This window comes from Corvus brachyrhynchos, unplaced genomic scaffold, assembly GCF_000691975.1.
Source record: "Corvus brachyrhynchos isolate BGI_N302 unplaced genomic scaffold, ASM69197v1 scaffold547, whole genome shotgun sequence".
Taxonomy (NCBI): Eukaryota; Metazoa; Chordata; class Aves; order Passeriformes; family Corvidae; genus Corvus; species Corvus brachyrhynchos.
This window is the reverse complement of record NW_008239104.1, coordinates 205,971-220,728: the sequence shown is the minus strand read 5'-3', so window position 1 is coordinate 220,728 and position 14,758 is coordinate 205,971. Positions and strand designations below refer to the sequence as shown.

At 36.4% G+C, this 14,758-nt stretch overlaps 1 protein-coding gene across 1 annotated transcript in view; it reads left to right on the top strand.

Moving 5' to 3' along the window:
- ADAMTS19 (ADAM metallopeptidase with thrombospondin type 1 motif 19) overlaps positions 1–14,758 on the top strand; it is a 145,055-nt gene that overhangs the window by 114,490 nt on the left and 15,807 nt on the right. The window contains exons 19-23 of the mRNA XM_017739345.1: positions 1,360–1,517; positions 2,239–2,392; positions 5,152–5,287; positions 7,568–7,772; positions 9,666–9,818. Coding sequence (XP_017594834.1) covers positions 1,360–1,517; positions 2,239–2,392; positions 5,152–5,287; positions 7,568–7,772; positions 9,666–9,818 — 806 coding nt within the window. The remainder of the gene's footprint in view (positions 1–1,359; positions 1,518–2,238; positions 2,393–5,151; positions 5,288–7,567; positions 7,773–9,665; positions 9,819–14,758) is intronic.

Sequence of the window (14,758 nt, the reverse complement as noted above, 5' to 3'; positions counted from 1 at the left end):
TGTCTGCAAGCTATGGCACACACGTTAATTTTAAAGACCAGACAGAATGATCTCTGCTGCTCTCTGGGGAGAGGATGCTGCTCCATCTGAGCAGCATGACCCGGCTGGACCTTGGCACATTCGAGTACATTTTTTTAATTTCTCCACTGAGAAGAGGATTAGCTCCTACAGTTTGAACACTAAATGGAGCTTAATTACCGTTAACAATTGAATGTTTAAACCTAAAATACCAATTTTTAAATCTTTTAGAATCACTTTTTTTAGTACAAGACTTATACAGTGTTAATGGATTTTATAGTCTTAACATTTATTACACTGTGCTGCAGTGGTACACATCAGTGGTGTCTTATTCAGTTGGATTCCTGCCAGTCCGTAGGCCTGTTGCCATTGTTTCCCGTAGAAACAAAACATAACAGTATAAATATGAATAGGAGAGGACATGATTACAGGAGTGACTCACATTAACTTACAACTTTAAAAAGGGAAATTTTGGAACATGTGGAGGTTGTCTTACAACAATCTCATGCCAAACATGCAATTTCAATGAAGACAAACGTGTAAAACTTCTTGTCCAGAAGGTGACTTCAAGTATATTCTACTTCACAAGACTATTCAGAACTGATTGGAACAAAATAAAATAAAGTAAAACAAAATAAAATTACAAATCATTCACAGAAGAATCTATTCCATTTACTAATGTAAAATCCTTTGCTCTCAGTGTATGAAATACATCTTACGTGGCTTGATAATGTTTTTAGATGTAAATTAGGTTAGCATGAGAAATGAGCCAAAAAGAGCAAGCTTTTACTACTTGTTAGAAGCACCCAATTACGTGGTAATTGGTGTATAAAGTCTTATCGTTTTCCAAGGTGCAGAAAAGGCAAGTGTAGTTATTAGGAAAGAATTTGGAGCTAGAATTTTTTCTTTTTTTTAAGTTTTAGCCTAGTTCCACAAATCTTGAAGAGTCTCATGTGAAAATTGTGTTTCCCGTGCTTTTATGGATTATAGAAATGACCACCCTAGGAATACAGAATAGTTCCCTTTGCCTTAAATTAATTCAGTGTTCAAATTTTGAATTATGTTGGAGCCTGTCAGTCTTTTTAGTCATTAAAACACTGTTGCTAACTTCAAGTAATGTTAAATGTTAAACATGGTTTTGCCAGGCATTCCCTCCAGAAGGTGTTTCTGAGGTATATACCAATTGAAGTTCATGTACAGTAGGATCCATAAATATATTTGCAATCAGAGTTAGGTGAATTTCAACTACTTTTTAAATTATCCAAACAGGAAGTGAGAGGAGAAGAAAATCACTACTGAACAGGCACCTTTTATACTGGGCTTTTTTAATATATTTTGCAGCTCTTCGGGATGCTGGAAAACAGTCAATCAATAGTGATTGGAAGATAGAGCATTCTGGAACATTCAATATTGCTGGGACCACAGTCCATTATGTTCGGAGAGGTCTCTGGGAGAAAATATCAGCCAAAGGTCCCACAACATCACCTTTACATTTACTGGTATGACAATTCGGGTTTTTTACTTGATTCCTATGATATAGAATAGTAACTAATATTTTTTCCAGACTGCTGAGGATAATGAGATATATGTAAGATATACCTACTTTTGTTTTTACATATATATCTACAAAAGTGGGAAGGGGATGGTGGTAAGGAGAGAGAGAGAGAGAGAGAGAGGTCTGTCAGCCTGCTTGTAAAAAAATGCATTTAAATCCAAGAACAATCTTTATGTTGTTGAGGCAGGATTGAAGGTCTCAGCATTCCTACAAATGTCATAAAAAGCTGATGTGCCAGCTAAGGAGAGAGATTCAAATTAATTTCAGACTGTTTTAATCCTGGCTGACTATAGCACAGCATCACCATTTCAGAATTACAATCCCCAAGTTCTCCATGGAAAAGTTGAGTTTTGATGCATTTCAGTTTAGGAGAGGAAAAGTTAATAGCCACCATAAAGAAAGAGGGAGACATGATGGGGGAGTACTTCACAATTCAAATCCTCTAAATTAAAGGAATTTTCTTAATAAAGCAAAATATTTTTTCACATTGCCTTGATTTGGATACTCTAATTAATTTCTTCCAGCAAATCCATCAGGAGGACTGAAAGGCAATAGAGCATCAAGTCACTCTGTTGTGCTTTTCAAGATTATCTCCTTGCAGTTTGGAGTTTGTCTTCCATAGTGTCTGTGTATGTAGGAAGGCTTTCCTTATTTGTGTCTTGCAGGTGCTGCTCTTCCATGACCAAAGCTATGGTTTACACTATGAGTACACAATCCCGCTGGATCCTCTCCCTGAAAATCAGAGCTCTAAAGTACCAGAGCCCCTTTTCATGTGGACACATTCTACCTGGGAGGACTGTGATGCTGTATGTGGAGGAGGTAAAATAAGAGAAAAATGTACAAACACACACACACACACAGAGATGCGTATCAAAAACGCATATGTGTATACAATATGCATATATATATATACATTGCAAATGTGTTATGCAATATGCACCTATATGTATAAACACTGTGTGTTTATATATATTTACAATTCTGATGGTCAGTGTTGTATATTTAATACTAATATCCTCATTGTGGCTTGTATGATTCCATACAATGTGGCCGTACATCAGTCTCATGCTTCCTAAATGCATTAAAAAAACTGTGATAACTGTAGGAAAAGATTCAGACTAAATATAAAAAGTAGCAAAAGATGGTAATGAAGGAGCAAAATCTAGACTAACAAGCAAATTCAGGACAGTTTCCAAGAAGAAATACAAGTGCAAGAGCTAGAACAAGAATAGAAAGTGCATTCCACTCTGTATTTGGAACTACTGAAGATAAATGATCTGTAAGAGACATTTCAAACCACAGAAAAGCTGAATCCCAGTCTCAGATCAAATAAGTACTGTTATTAACATAGGTTGAGGATGATCCAGAAACATATGGAACAAATATTACAACAGCAGATACTAGTATGCTTATGTGATATTTTTCCTATGTTTATTAACCATAAAAAATGTGATTTTGGAAGAACAAAATATGATTCTGAAAACAAATATTGGAATATGAACAGTATTGATGTAACAAAAATCTTTAAAACTGTTTTCTAGAAGATGTTATTTAAAATTATAATTACACTGGAAAAACACTTCTTATTTTTAATGAAAGCAATGTACAGTGATCTGTTCATACCTTGTGCAATTAGTCAGCCTGTGAACACTGTCCTGTTTTTTGATACCTGTCTTTCGTGCTTACAATCTTGACAGTCATGGTTGCTCTGATCAACAATTCTGAAAACTGCCATGTACGTTGTGATTGAATAGGAAAACCTGGAAATGCTTTTCTTTCTAATAACAGCAGCATAAGGAACACAGTGTTCTAGCTCCTCTGACTCTGTGAACAATCCTGGTGTCATGAAAGATTGCTGTAGTTTCCATAAACATGCTTTCTGTGGTTTGGTAAGAAAGCTTCTTCCCTAGTAGGTATTTTGTACATGGTGCTAGTAGCATCCTCTGATTCTTGAAAGTGCATTCCTGTTTACTTCTGAATTCACACTTTTTACAATTTCCTGATGGCTTTTTAGAATACTTTTAATGCAACTACAATCTGTCATTATTGCCCCAAATATTTCTGAAGTTACCTATCATCTGCAGAAATCTTAAAATGAAGTATGTCAGTAATTTATTCTACATTAATGCTTAAATAAATATTTAAATGTTTTACTCTAATGTTTATCTTTTTTTTTCTGTTGTAACTGGCCTTCATTTTATGTTATTGTCTAAAATAGCTGAGTTATTACGAAATTCCATAGGAGGTATTCTTACTGCAAATATTCTGAAATACTACTGGAAGATTTTTCTTACTTTAGACAAAACTATTTTCTCTCTTCTTTCAGTTTCTTCCCTAAATATCAAGCAATAATGAAATTAAAATACTGCAGCTTTTACCCTAACTATTTATGATTAAAATTTAGCATCAATATTTTAATTAATCCAAATAAATAATATAAAAACTATCAATAGTTTTGTTTAAATGCTCAAAGTATGTGTCAGGATAAAATTATTGATGAAGCCAATGTGGTTTTGTGTATGTTTATATATGTAACTGGTCTGCGACCTCCTGTGTTGCAGAAAAGTTTTCTTCATGTGGTAGAGAATACGAATACACAGAAAGAATTGTCAAACTTTTCAAATGCTGTGATATGATAGATTAGTTGCATGTGCTCTCACGTACACAAGCACTGTGTAAAATGTCAGCTGTAATCACGCACATAATGTGCATTTATAACTTAACTGCTCCATCCACAGGCTCATTTTTGACCTCTGGTGAATGTTCATGCTTAAGCTTGCCCTGCTTATGCACGCAGCCCCTTTGCCAGTAAACTTCCAGACTGTGTTAAAAAGTAACCATAGGAGCAAATGGTAATGAGCCTATTTTCTACTAACTGAAATCCTGAATTCAAGGATTGCTAGTTTTCTAAAATTTAGGCTCCAGTCTAATTACAAGTTTCTGCTTGTGGTCAGTATTACATTAAATTTTAATTTCTAATGCTTCAATGTTCAAGAGACACCAGGCTCCAGGCCACCCATCAGGACAAGAATTCTGTACAGAGCATGCACTGGATCTCTGCTACCATACTCAGCTTCCTAAATGATTACCCTGCAGATCAGGTCATCAGGCCTCTTTAGTTCATGAGAAATAGTGCAGGCTCCCCATTGAAGGATGCATGTGCTGATTCCCTTCATCTGAGTGCCTGCCACAATTTGTCATTTCTTTCCTCATCTTATGGAGTAATTAACAACCATACTTTTCTTTGTAACTTTCTGTAAGCTTTGCTCAGCTCTGGGGTTTCAGTGGTTGAGAAAGAAAATTATTCCAGTAAGAGTAAGGGTTTGGCCTGTAACTAGTTGCAGGAGTAAAGCAGAAAAACTCTGTTGATGGTGGTGTTCAAAGACAAGGTGAGAAACTCAAAATGTTGTCTACAAACTGTAGGATTTCTTTCAGGCTCCCTGCTAGCTTTGAATTTCTTATACTGGTTTTGCAGTTATTTTAGCCAAACTGTATATGAAATAGCTGTATCTGTGTCCTTCCTTTAACAAAGTTGCATATTCTCAGTTTCCTCACATACCTGCTTCTTTTTTCACTAGGTGAAAGAAAGACAACAGTCTCTTGCACAAAGATTATGAACAAGAATATCAGTCTTGTGGACAACAAGAAGTGCAAATATTTAACAAAACCTGAACCACAGATCCGCAAGTGCAATGAACAGCCCTGCCAGACCAGGTAATAGTGATTTGGTTAAATTAAACTGTAGTATCTAGATGTAAAAATCTCAAAGTGGACTGCTTCTGGCAATGAATGTGCAGTTAATACATTCATCCAAAATGTTATAATGCGTTTTGTAATGAAAGAGAGTCCTTAAGCACCATGCCTAAATCAGTTCTTATTCAATAAAGTGATTCATTACTTTCCTCAGAAACTGTTCTGACAGACTGACCTGTGCTACAAAACTGAAATTTAAATGCTGTTTATATAAAGATGTATAAGGGATTTAATCCCATGCTCTTAATTAATGATATACTTTAGTGGGTGTTTTTTCAATCAAGGCTCTGCTTCTTAAAAGCTCTTGTTAAACTCTGGGTACACTAAATAGTAAATAAATAAATAAATAGTAAATAAATAAATAAATAAATAACTGCTGTTAATCGCTGTTTCTACATTTAAGCAACTTGAAGTATAGAGAACCTGCCCCTTGCTCCTCTCCTTCCTCTCACCCTTGTATGTGGATCAATAAATAGGCTGAACTAGACTCTGATGGCTGAACACTGGAAGAGGCAGGAGGCAGCACCGTGTGCAGCCCGTGCCAGGCAAAGCTCACCACCCACTGGTGTCCCTGCAGCTGAACTGGCAGCCTGCTCCTTGCGCTGCCTGACCCTGCCAGCACAGTGGCCCATTTCAGAGAGGTTCCATTTGGTAGCTAAGAGCTATGACTTGAGGAAGTCCTCAAGAATCGCATGGACTTGTTTAAAGCATGTTAGAGCAAGTCCACACCTTTCAGGGAGGGGAGACCAGCTAGCAAGAGCTGGCTAGCACCTCCAGGAGTAAGCACTGGGACCAGTCTACTGCAGTCATCTGGAGGACAGGTAGATGGCATTTTTAAACAACACAATCCAAAAATAAATTAAATGCAAATACTGTTGAAGAAAGTATGTAAAGTGAACTAGAAGACACAGTTTTCTTGGAAATGATGCACTGAAATTGGTAAAATGCAAAGTGGGATACATTTTAAGTAAGACAAAACCACTTACATTTGTACTTTCCCAAACTAGGGCATTACCCTTTGAAGGGATTATTTATATTTCATTATATGCATATTTGAAAACACCTTTGTTTTATTTTATTAACATTACTGTTCACTTAATGGACAGAAATGGAATAATCTAGTCTTTTTCTGAGGCATTGTCTACCATAAATTTTCAACATTCTGTGTTTTTTCCAGCTTCTTAAGTGAAAAATTTAAAATGTTGCTAATTGAAACTCAGAGATGCTGTGCTGAGAAATGTAGAAAGATTTAATGATCCTTAATGATCCAGTTTTTAATACACTGTAAGTGATCATTACAAAAAATTATTAGCTTTCAACAGAAATGTTACTGAAGCATACACTTGCATAACTACTTATTTGCTATTGGCATTTGAAGAAATACCTTAAAGTCTACTTCATTATCTTGACAGGCTATGATTTTAAAATTATATATATGGACAGATAACAAAAAACCCCTTAGTTAAATGTTTTATTTTCTTGCTACAAATGCATGCCAGAAGGTTGAAACAAATTTATTAAATCTCAGTTTCTTAAGAACTCTCCTTGCAAACTAAGTTTCCTTGAATATGCTTGTGTACTGCATCAGGAGCAGAACTGTTTGATTTTTAAGGGCACATGGCCATAATCTGGATCTACAGACCATCTGGGGAAAATTATGTTCTAGAACAACTGCTCTCCAGGTATGTGGGCTTTGCCAACTGCATCAGCCTTCCTTGTTGCTGTGATTTAAACTATGCACCCTGAGTTAGGCCTGACTCTGAAGAACATGAAGAATTGTGGGCTTTTGTGCTTTCTCCAGAGCAATGAGTCTTTCACACTTGAGTGATTCTTTCTTGCAACAGAGTATTTTCAAGGAATGCTGGACTTTACATGCATGGCATACACTTGACATAGATAGACATATAGAGTAAAACAAGCAGGCTGATCAAGGATCTGTCATCTTTAAAATGTATGTATATTTTGAAAGTTTTCTGATTGGAATTACAATTAGAGGAAAGTTCTTTGAAAACGTAGGGGTAGCAGACTGCAGAAGGAATTTATATGTACTTTAATACCGTATTTGAGGAAATATATGTTAGATTAATAAATACTTCATTAGCAAAAGGAGAGTAAGAGGAGGCTGAAAATATGCAAGTGTGTCTTGGGTGTATACAGTGGTGAGCAAAGAGAACCAGATAATGTGATGGTATTTTTCCCTTCCTGATTGCTTATTACTGCATTGCCTGTGTTTCTTTGCAGATGGATGATGACAGAATGGACACCATGTTCAAGGACATGTGGGAAAGGAACCCAGAACAGACAAGTAGCCTGCACACAGCAGCTCAGAAATGGGACCCTGATCAGAGCTAGGGAGAGGGATTGTCTGGGGCCAAAGCCTGCTTCTGCACAGCGCTGTGAAGGCCAGGACTGCATGACTGTGTGGGAGGCAGGAGTCTGGTCGGAGGTGCTGCATTTATTTATACAAATACTCCATAGTGGTTATTTGTGCCTTAGTATTTTTTGGAAATAAGGTTTTTTTCAGCATCAAGTGGCACAGCTCAGCCTAATGATTTTCACGGTCCTCATGCAACGATTTGGCAAAGGGTTCAGGGACTAGGAAAACCAGCTGTGTAGAACTACTACATTTTACCTAGTTAATGTCGTGGAACGGTTTCTTCTGGCTAGTTCTCAAGCACGTATAATCAAGTATGTCCTGACTGTAGTAGTGGGTAACTAGGGGCAGATAGAATTAAGGCACCACTTACAAGCTACAAGACCTTGGGCTCAGAGTGGGAACATCTGGGATGTACTTTTGTACCAAGGGATGTTGATCAGCTGATAGTTGATGCCATCCTGCTTCAGAGAGGCTTTGAGGGGAGCTTCTGGCAAAGAAAGACATTTTCTTCCCTTCCTCTTTCTTCTCTGCTCTTTCTCCAAAGCAACAGGCAAATGGGCTTGCAAATAACACGATTTCACATATGTTGCATCCTGAAGGATTGCTGCAAAATGTAATTATTTTTCAAAAAGCTTTATTAATTTAAGGTCTTTAAATGTGCTTGTCCATTTGGCTTTCTTCATCTTTGATTTCTTCTCAAGTTAACTGACCATGCAGGAAGAAGAGTGTTGTTCTCACTGCCATCTGGTGATGATGATGAAAGGGTTATTTGGAACTTCTTCATTGGAAGAGTAAAGGCAATTCTGATTGCCTCCCATACTAGAAGCTGTGCTATGGATCCCTCTGTGATCAAAATACAAATAGCAGCTTCTGAGTGTGGGTTCAATCCCTTCTTTGGATTGCTCTACTCAGCAGAACCCCTTGATCCTCAACCAAGAAAGAGCTAACAAATAGGGAATGTTTTCAAAGATGAAAAACAGATGCTAAGGTAGAGATAGGAGATGTAAATAGCAGCAGTTTCTGGTGTGGTACACAGTTTTATAATGCGAGGGCTGGTTGTGAGAAGAAAGGCATCCATTTACAGAGGTGAGAAAAAGAAATACACGGATTGTTTAGTCAGTTTATTTTACTTCAGAGATGAGAAATGAGTGAGCATGTTTTTGTTGGAAGCAATAAATATTTTTTGAAGAACGAGGTATTTCCCATGGCCATTCCTACTACCACCATTATGTAGGAAGCTAGCCATTACTGCTTCCTGCGGTTATAATCGGCTTGGCAAAGGAGAGTTTTGAACTGCAAGCAGTGGGATGATCAAAAGCAGTGATAATGTTTTGAGAAGGAAATGGCATCATTTTTGGCAATTTAAGTGGGAATGATGGAAAAACCCCATAGATTAGGACCTTCTGAGCAACTTGAAGAGAGTTTTCACATGCTGTCTATATAGTGACTTTGAATTTTCAAGTTCAGTTTGTATTCTTGCATAGCTTTGGAATATTTACTTTTCCATTCTACATTTTTCCCCCTCCCAAAAAAGGCCTGTTGGACACTAACAGAGCTTTTCTGAAGTTGCTTCATATTTTATTCCTATGAGTATTATTTTGATTTTCTATCATTGTATTTCTTTTCATTTGAAGAAGAAAGATTGTCTAATATTTTTACTATAACATTTTGCATCCATTTAATAATAACTTTTCAGATATTTTCTTATTTTAAAGCCTATTTTTTCCTTAAGTCTTGATCTAATTTTAGGTAAAAATGAATCAATTATCATTCTGTCCCATAAGGATTTTTTGTTAGTTTTTATTTTTTAATATAGCTGGTGTTGATGCAATTGAAGGTTGGCAGTCAGTAGATCACTGAAGCTGTGAAATATTTATGTTGGCCTAGCAGAAGTCATATAGAAGGGGATGAAATGGGGTAAGTGAATTTTGTAGAAATCTGAAAAACATTTTTTTCCAACAGTGCTCTGTAAAGTGTGGTAAGGGAGTACGGCATCGGACTGTGAGGTGCACCAATCCACGCAAGAAGTGTGTTTTGTCCACAAGACCTAAAGAGGCGGAGGACTGTGAGGACTATTCCAAATGCTACGTCTGGAGAATGGGAGACTGGTCTAAGGTGAGTAATCCTTGATACCAGTGCCCCCCAGCATAATACATTTCACCAGTTGAGTTCTTAATAAGAATTACTCTTATCAAAAGTGTACAAATGTCCCAGCTGAGGGAACAATAAGGCTATAGACAAAAAAACCCAAACCGTAAACTGGTAGTCACAGTGAGCCTACAGAATAAATAAAAATCAGGAATATGAAATAAGTGTGAGATAAATCTTCAATATAATTCAAATCTGTATGAATTTACTGTTGTCAGTAGGCAGGCAAGCAACTTCAGAAACTGCAATTAACTCCAACCTTACAGTTGACATATTTTTTTAATTTGTGTTTGCACATTTTATTTGTATTTCCAATAAAGTACACCCCCCAGCCTTATACAGGAGCACCTTTAGCCTATTAAATTTCCACATAAACCATTTAGCATCTAGGAAGCATCTAATACTGTTATTCTGTTATTATTCTTTTATTACTGTGGATACTCAACATAGCTGTCATTACATTATTTCCTTGGCATATGGGTTTTGATTTTAGTGAGGTGGATAAGCATAGGACAAACAGTAACAAATTATATTGGTTAGATCTATGATTGACCTTGAATATCTGATACAGTTTTGGAATATCCAAAACATGCTGAAATTCTGAAATTGAATGTTGTCAAGGTTTTCTCTTGCTGTGTCACAGACTACACTTTAGCAGAAATATTGTAATCTCTTTTTATTTCCTTTGCTTCTCTTCATAACTTTGCACACAACATTTTTACTTTCAGCACCTATCATTATTGCAGCATTTTTTAAACTTGCTTGTATGGAGAAGTATTTAATGTATTTTTAGTTGTCTTTCATGTGATGTAGGAGCTGGAAACAAGGACTAAAGCCAGCAGTGTATGACTAGCCAGCCTTCCAAGAATTAGCTGCAAGTACTTCATGAGTAACTAGCTACTTCAAAAGCACATAGTATAACCATTAATTTTTTTAAACAACAGCAGCAACTAACTTTCAGTAGCAGTATTACTTTTACAAGAAGATACATTTGGCAATAAAGTTTAGTATTTCCATTTCTCTACCACATAACTATGGTTAAAACCTGCCTCATTTAGCACTAGCACCGGTAGGAAGTAAACCATGGAGAAATGACCATCTGCTTTCTTAATTGAAGCAGTCATTCAAATTGGGGTTGCTGAGGCTATGTGGGGATGCTCAGACAGTTACACTGTGTTCCCAGTGCCCTCTGGAGAGAACTTTATTCTCTAATTCAGTACTTTTCACAAACATCCATGTCATAGATGAGTGTACAAAAAACTTACTGACAATCTTGTATTTTCTGCTCTTCTCCTAGAGTCAAAGCTATAACACTCTCACCTAAATTGTACTTTGAACTTCACAATTAGGACATGAGGAATTATGGAATTGGCAAAATCTTTTGAACAGTTAACATACAGTCTGACTGTGACTTTTACAGCAGAGGTTTTCCAAGATTTATACTAAAAAATAGATACTTTGATTTCTCTACAGAGACACAAGTTCAATTTAAAATATACTTGGATTTATATTTCTTTTCTCTGTTACTCTTCTATTCCACTGAAGGAGTACATAGCAACATGAAGTCATGGCATATATGTTAAAATGTCTGCAATGGTGAAAACAAATTAAAAGCTCAGATAAATGTTAATCTTTGTTCACTGTTTGTTTCTAACCCAGAGGTTCAGTGCAGCCTTCTGTGTTCACTGTTTTTACTCTTTAGGATTGTTCTTGACATTGACAGAAGTCTGTTTCTTTGAGCAGAGCCAAGTTCTCCTTAGCTAATGCCAAGATTTGACTTGAAAAATTTAAATGACGCTTCTCACACATTGAAACAAGAGGCTTAATGTGATCTTTACTCTCTTTGCTGTTTCCCTTGAACTCCTAAGACATAATTTAAAATGAAGCTTAAATTAAAGTATTATTGAGAAGACAACATTATTATTAATTATGAAGTGCTGTAATGGTGTTAATTTGTTTTATTGGTATAGTTACATAGAGATCAAATAATTTTTAAGCTCTATGTTTCAACAATACCAAGATCAAAGAAAATTTGACCGAAAGTCCATGCTCCAACAGATCAATAAACACAATAATCCTTCTAAAACTCAAACTTAATCTAAAAGAAGTCTTTTGCCTGTGTGCAACATTTCAATCTGTAATGGCATTTGAGTCAGTACAGTGAGTCAATACGCTAAACATCTCTGCTCTTAACATCACTTGGGCCCTGTGCCCACCTTTGTGAGGAATATGAGTATGACGAGAAAGAAAAGAATAAAAGCTCAGACTGAGCTTCTGGAGCTAGTACCTAGCAACATTACCAATGACAATGTATTTTCCCAGCGAATGCCATCCATGGAATATCCTACCTAACAATGTGAGCGTAACCTTCAAATGAGGAATGCTCAGAGATCATAGCTATTCTGGCACCAGGTAGGGCAAGGTGTTGTTAGCACCATTGTCCCTTGCTAAGCTGCCCACTGGCTACCCATTTCAAAGCCATATGAGGACAGGATCATGCTCAGAGGCATTCATCAGCTAAGAATAAACAAATACTCCGAGGAGAGGTGAAATGAAAAGGAGATGAATTGCATGTTTACACATCTGCACAGCTTACTACAGAACATATCATTGTAGAAGTCATTCTCCAAAAAACACTTAAATTTCAGCAGCATAGGGTGCTCAAAAGGCATGTTTAAGGTACTTTACTTTATGTAGGAAACTATATTTTTTTCTGCTACTATCTAGACTCTTCGGAACATTGTCAGAATAAATGAAGCATGAGAAGCAGGATGAATTTTGGAAGAGAAAATAATTTAGAAAAGTGGGTATTGAAAATGATATTTGAAAACCTACATTTGATATGGTACTGTATCATTCAGCAAGGAAAAATAGGATCAAAAGACTGGGCAACAAACTAGAATTTAGGGAGCAGCAATTTGTAAGATGAAGATATATATAGTATGTGTGTATAGGAGACCAGAGAGGATAATGTGGCATAAGTTGTAAAAGGATTGGAAAAAGAATGCATTCTGTAAAAACTAAAGATGGAGCAGCAGCAGAATTTTGAAGTAGTATCTGTGTGTTAGACCAGAGATGCTGAGGAGTCAAATACAACATCTGGGGTAGTGATCCCCATGGTTGGGATGCAGTTCACTTTGTCTCTAGCCGGAAGAAGCAGAAATGTGAAGCAAAGGTTAGTCTCCTACTCTTCTTTTCCACTGAGTCTGAAAGGGCATCTGAAGCAACTGCTCAGTTTTTACACCAATGAATCCCAGAATTCATGGCCTATTCCAAATTATTTATTTCAGACAGTACATGCAGTACTCCCTAGAAAGTGTGTAGATGGTGGAAGTCAAGTCTCCTGCTGTTAGCAGGAGGCAGAATCACAGAGTGATCTACTAAATGAGTGGTACAGAAAGCAGATGTCAGTGATAAGGATTGTTCGTCTTCTGCCCCAATCAGAGAACATGTGTAAACAGACAGAAGGTAAAAACCCACAAACTTCTTTTGCCAACTATTCAAGAGCATGGGGCATTCAACCTTTAAATTGTGTGCTTAAATATTTAAACAACCTCTAAATTCCCATGGCAAACAAACTCAACTGATTTAATCTCCTCCAATTAAAAAAATAAAGGATGATATTAATGTTATAATTTTACTGACAAGGGAATTAGTCTTGGTTTCTTTCCTTGTATCCCCATCCAAAATCATTAAGGTCTTTTAGATTCTTGGAATGGAATAGTGCTGGCCATGAGTCAAAATATAACACTATCAGTAGATTTATGGACAAAGAAATCACATTATGTGAAATAATATACATTAAAATAATATTGTCATCATGTCAATAACTTTCATATTGACTTACATATCATTAATTTGCAGCAAATGAGGTATGTCTTTGTTTCAGAAGTGAAGCATGAGCAAATAATATGGAAGATGTCAATATCATTAAATGAGATTGGGAAATTTTGTACATTTCTAACCAGTCCTGTAATATTAACATCTTCTGTTTCAGATAAAGGTTTTTTTTAGATCAATATGCTGTAGTATTTTGGCTGGAATAAATGTAGTGTCATGATAGTTTCTAGAGAAACAGAATGAGACTACCCTTAATGATAGAAGAAACCACTAATAAGACTGGAAAGGATTTTAAAAGTAGGTATCACCCATTTTGCATACTCAAAAAATCACACATAAATGGGAAACTCTAGCGTCTGTATCACACCTAGATCTGCTAAGATGTCTTTGTTGGTTTTCTGCTACAAGTGTCTTTAGGTTAAGAAAGTTTTGGGGAATACCAAATTGGAATCTAAAGGTAATTATGAGTGAGTGTTGTGTTGTCTCTCAAGCTGCATTATCTGTAAATGTGGTTATATTAGAAAATAATTAAGTTGTAGTACATCTTAATAGTTCACATCTCGATTGAACCTTCCTAGGCCTCAGAGAAAATCAAATAATGAAGAAACAAGAACAAAAGAAACTAACAGCTGCTCCTGAAAGATGCTTGCAATCTTACTTGACATGGTAATGGGAGAACTATACAATCAAATAAATAATGAAAAGGAAAAGAAAGAAAAAAAATTTTAAGTCCACCTCATAATATATACTCTATTTTTCCCTGTATGTCCTAGGGGAAGGTCTTAAGCAGAAGTTACCACTTTTATACATTACTTTTTAACTTTTTCATCAAGAAGTGAACAAGTTTGTTCCCAAAATGACCTTCACATGGAGTATAAGAGATGGTATGGTGCAAAAAGAAGGGTGCATGTGCAGAAAACCAACCCTCATAGCTAGAAGAGGATGCCTGGAAGATGGCAGCCTGTTGTGGAGGCAAATGCAGCCCCGTGCTTAAATGTGTCTGTACAACCATGGTCTTGCCGCACAATGTACAACATGCTGCACAGTGCCACCTGAAGAAGCAGTAC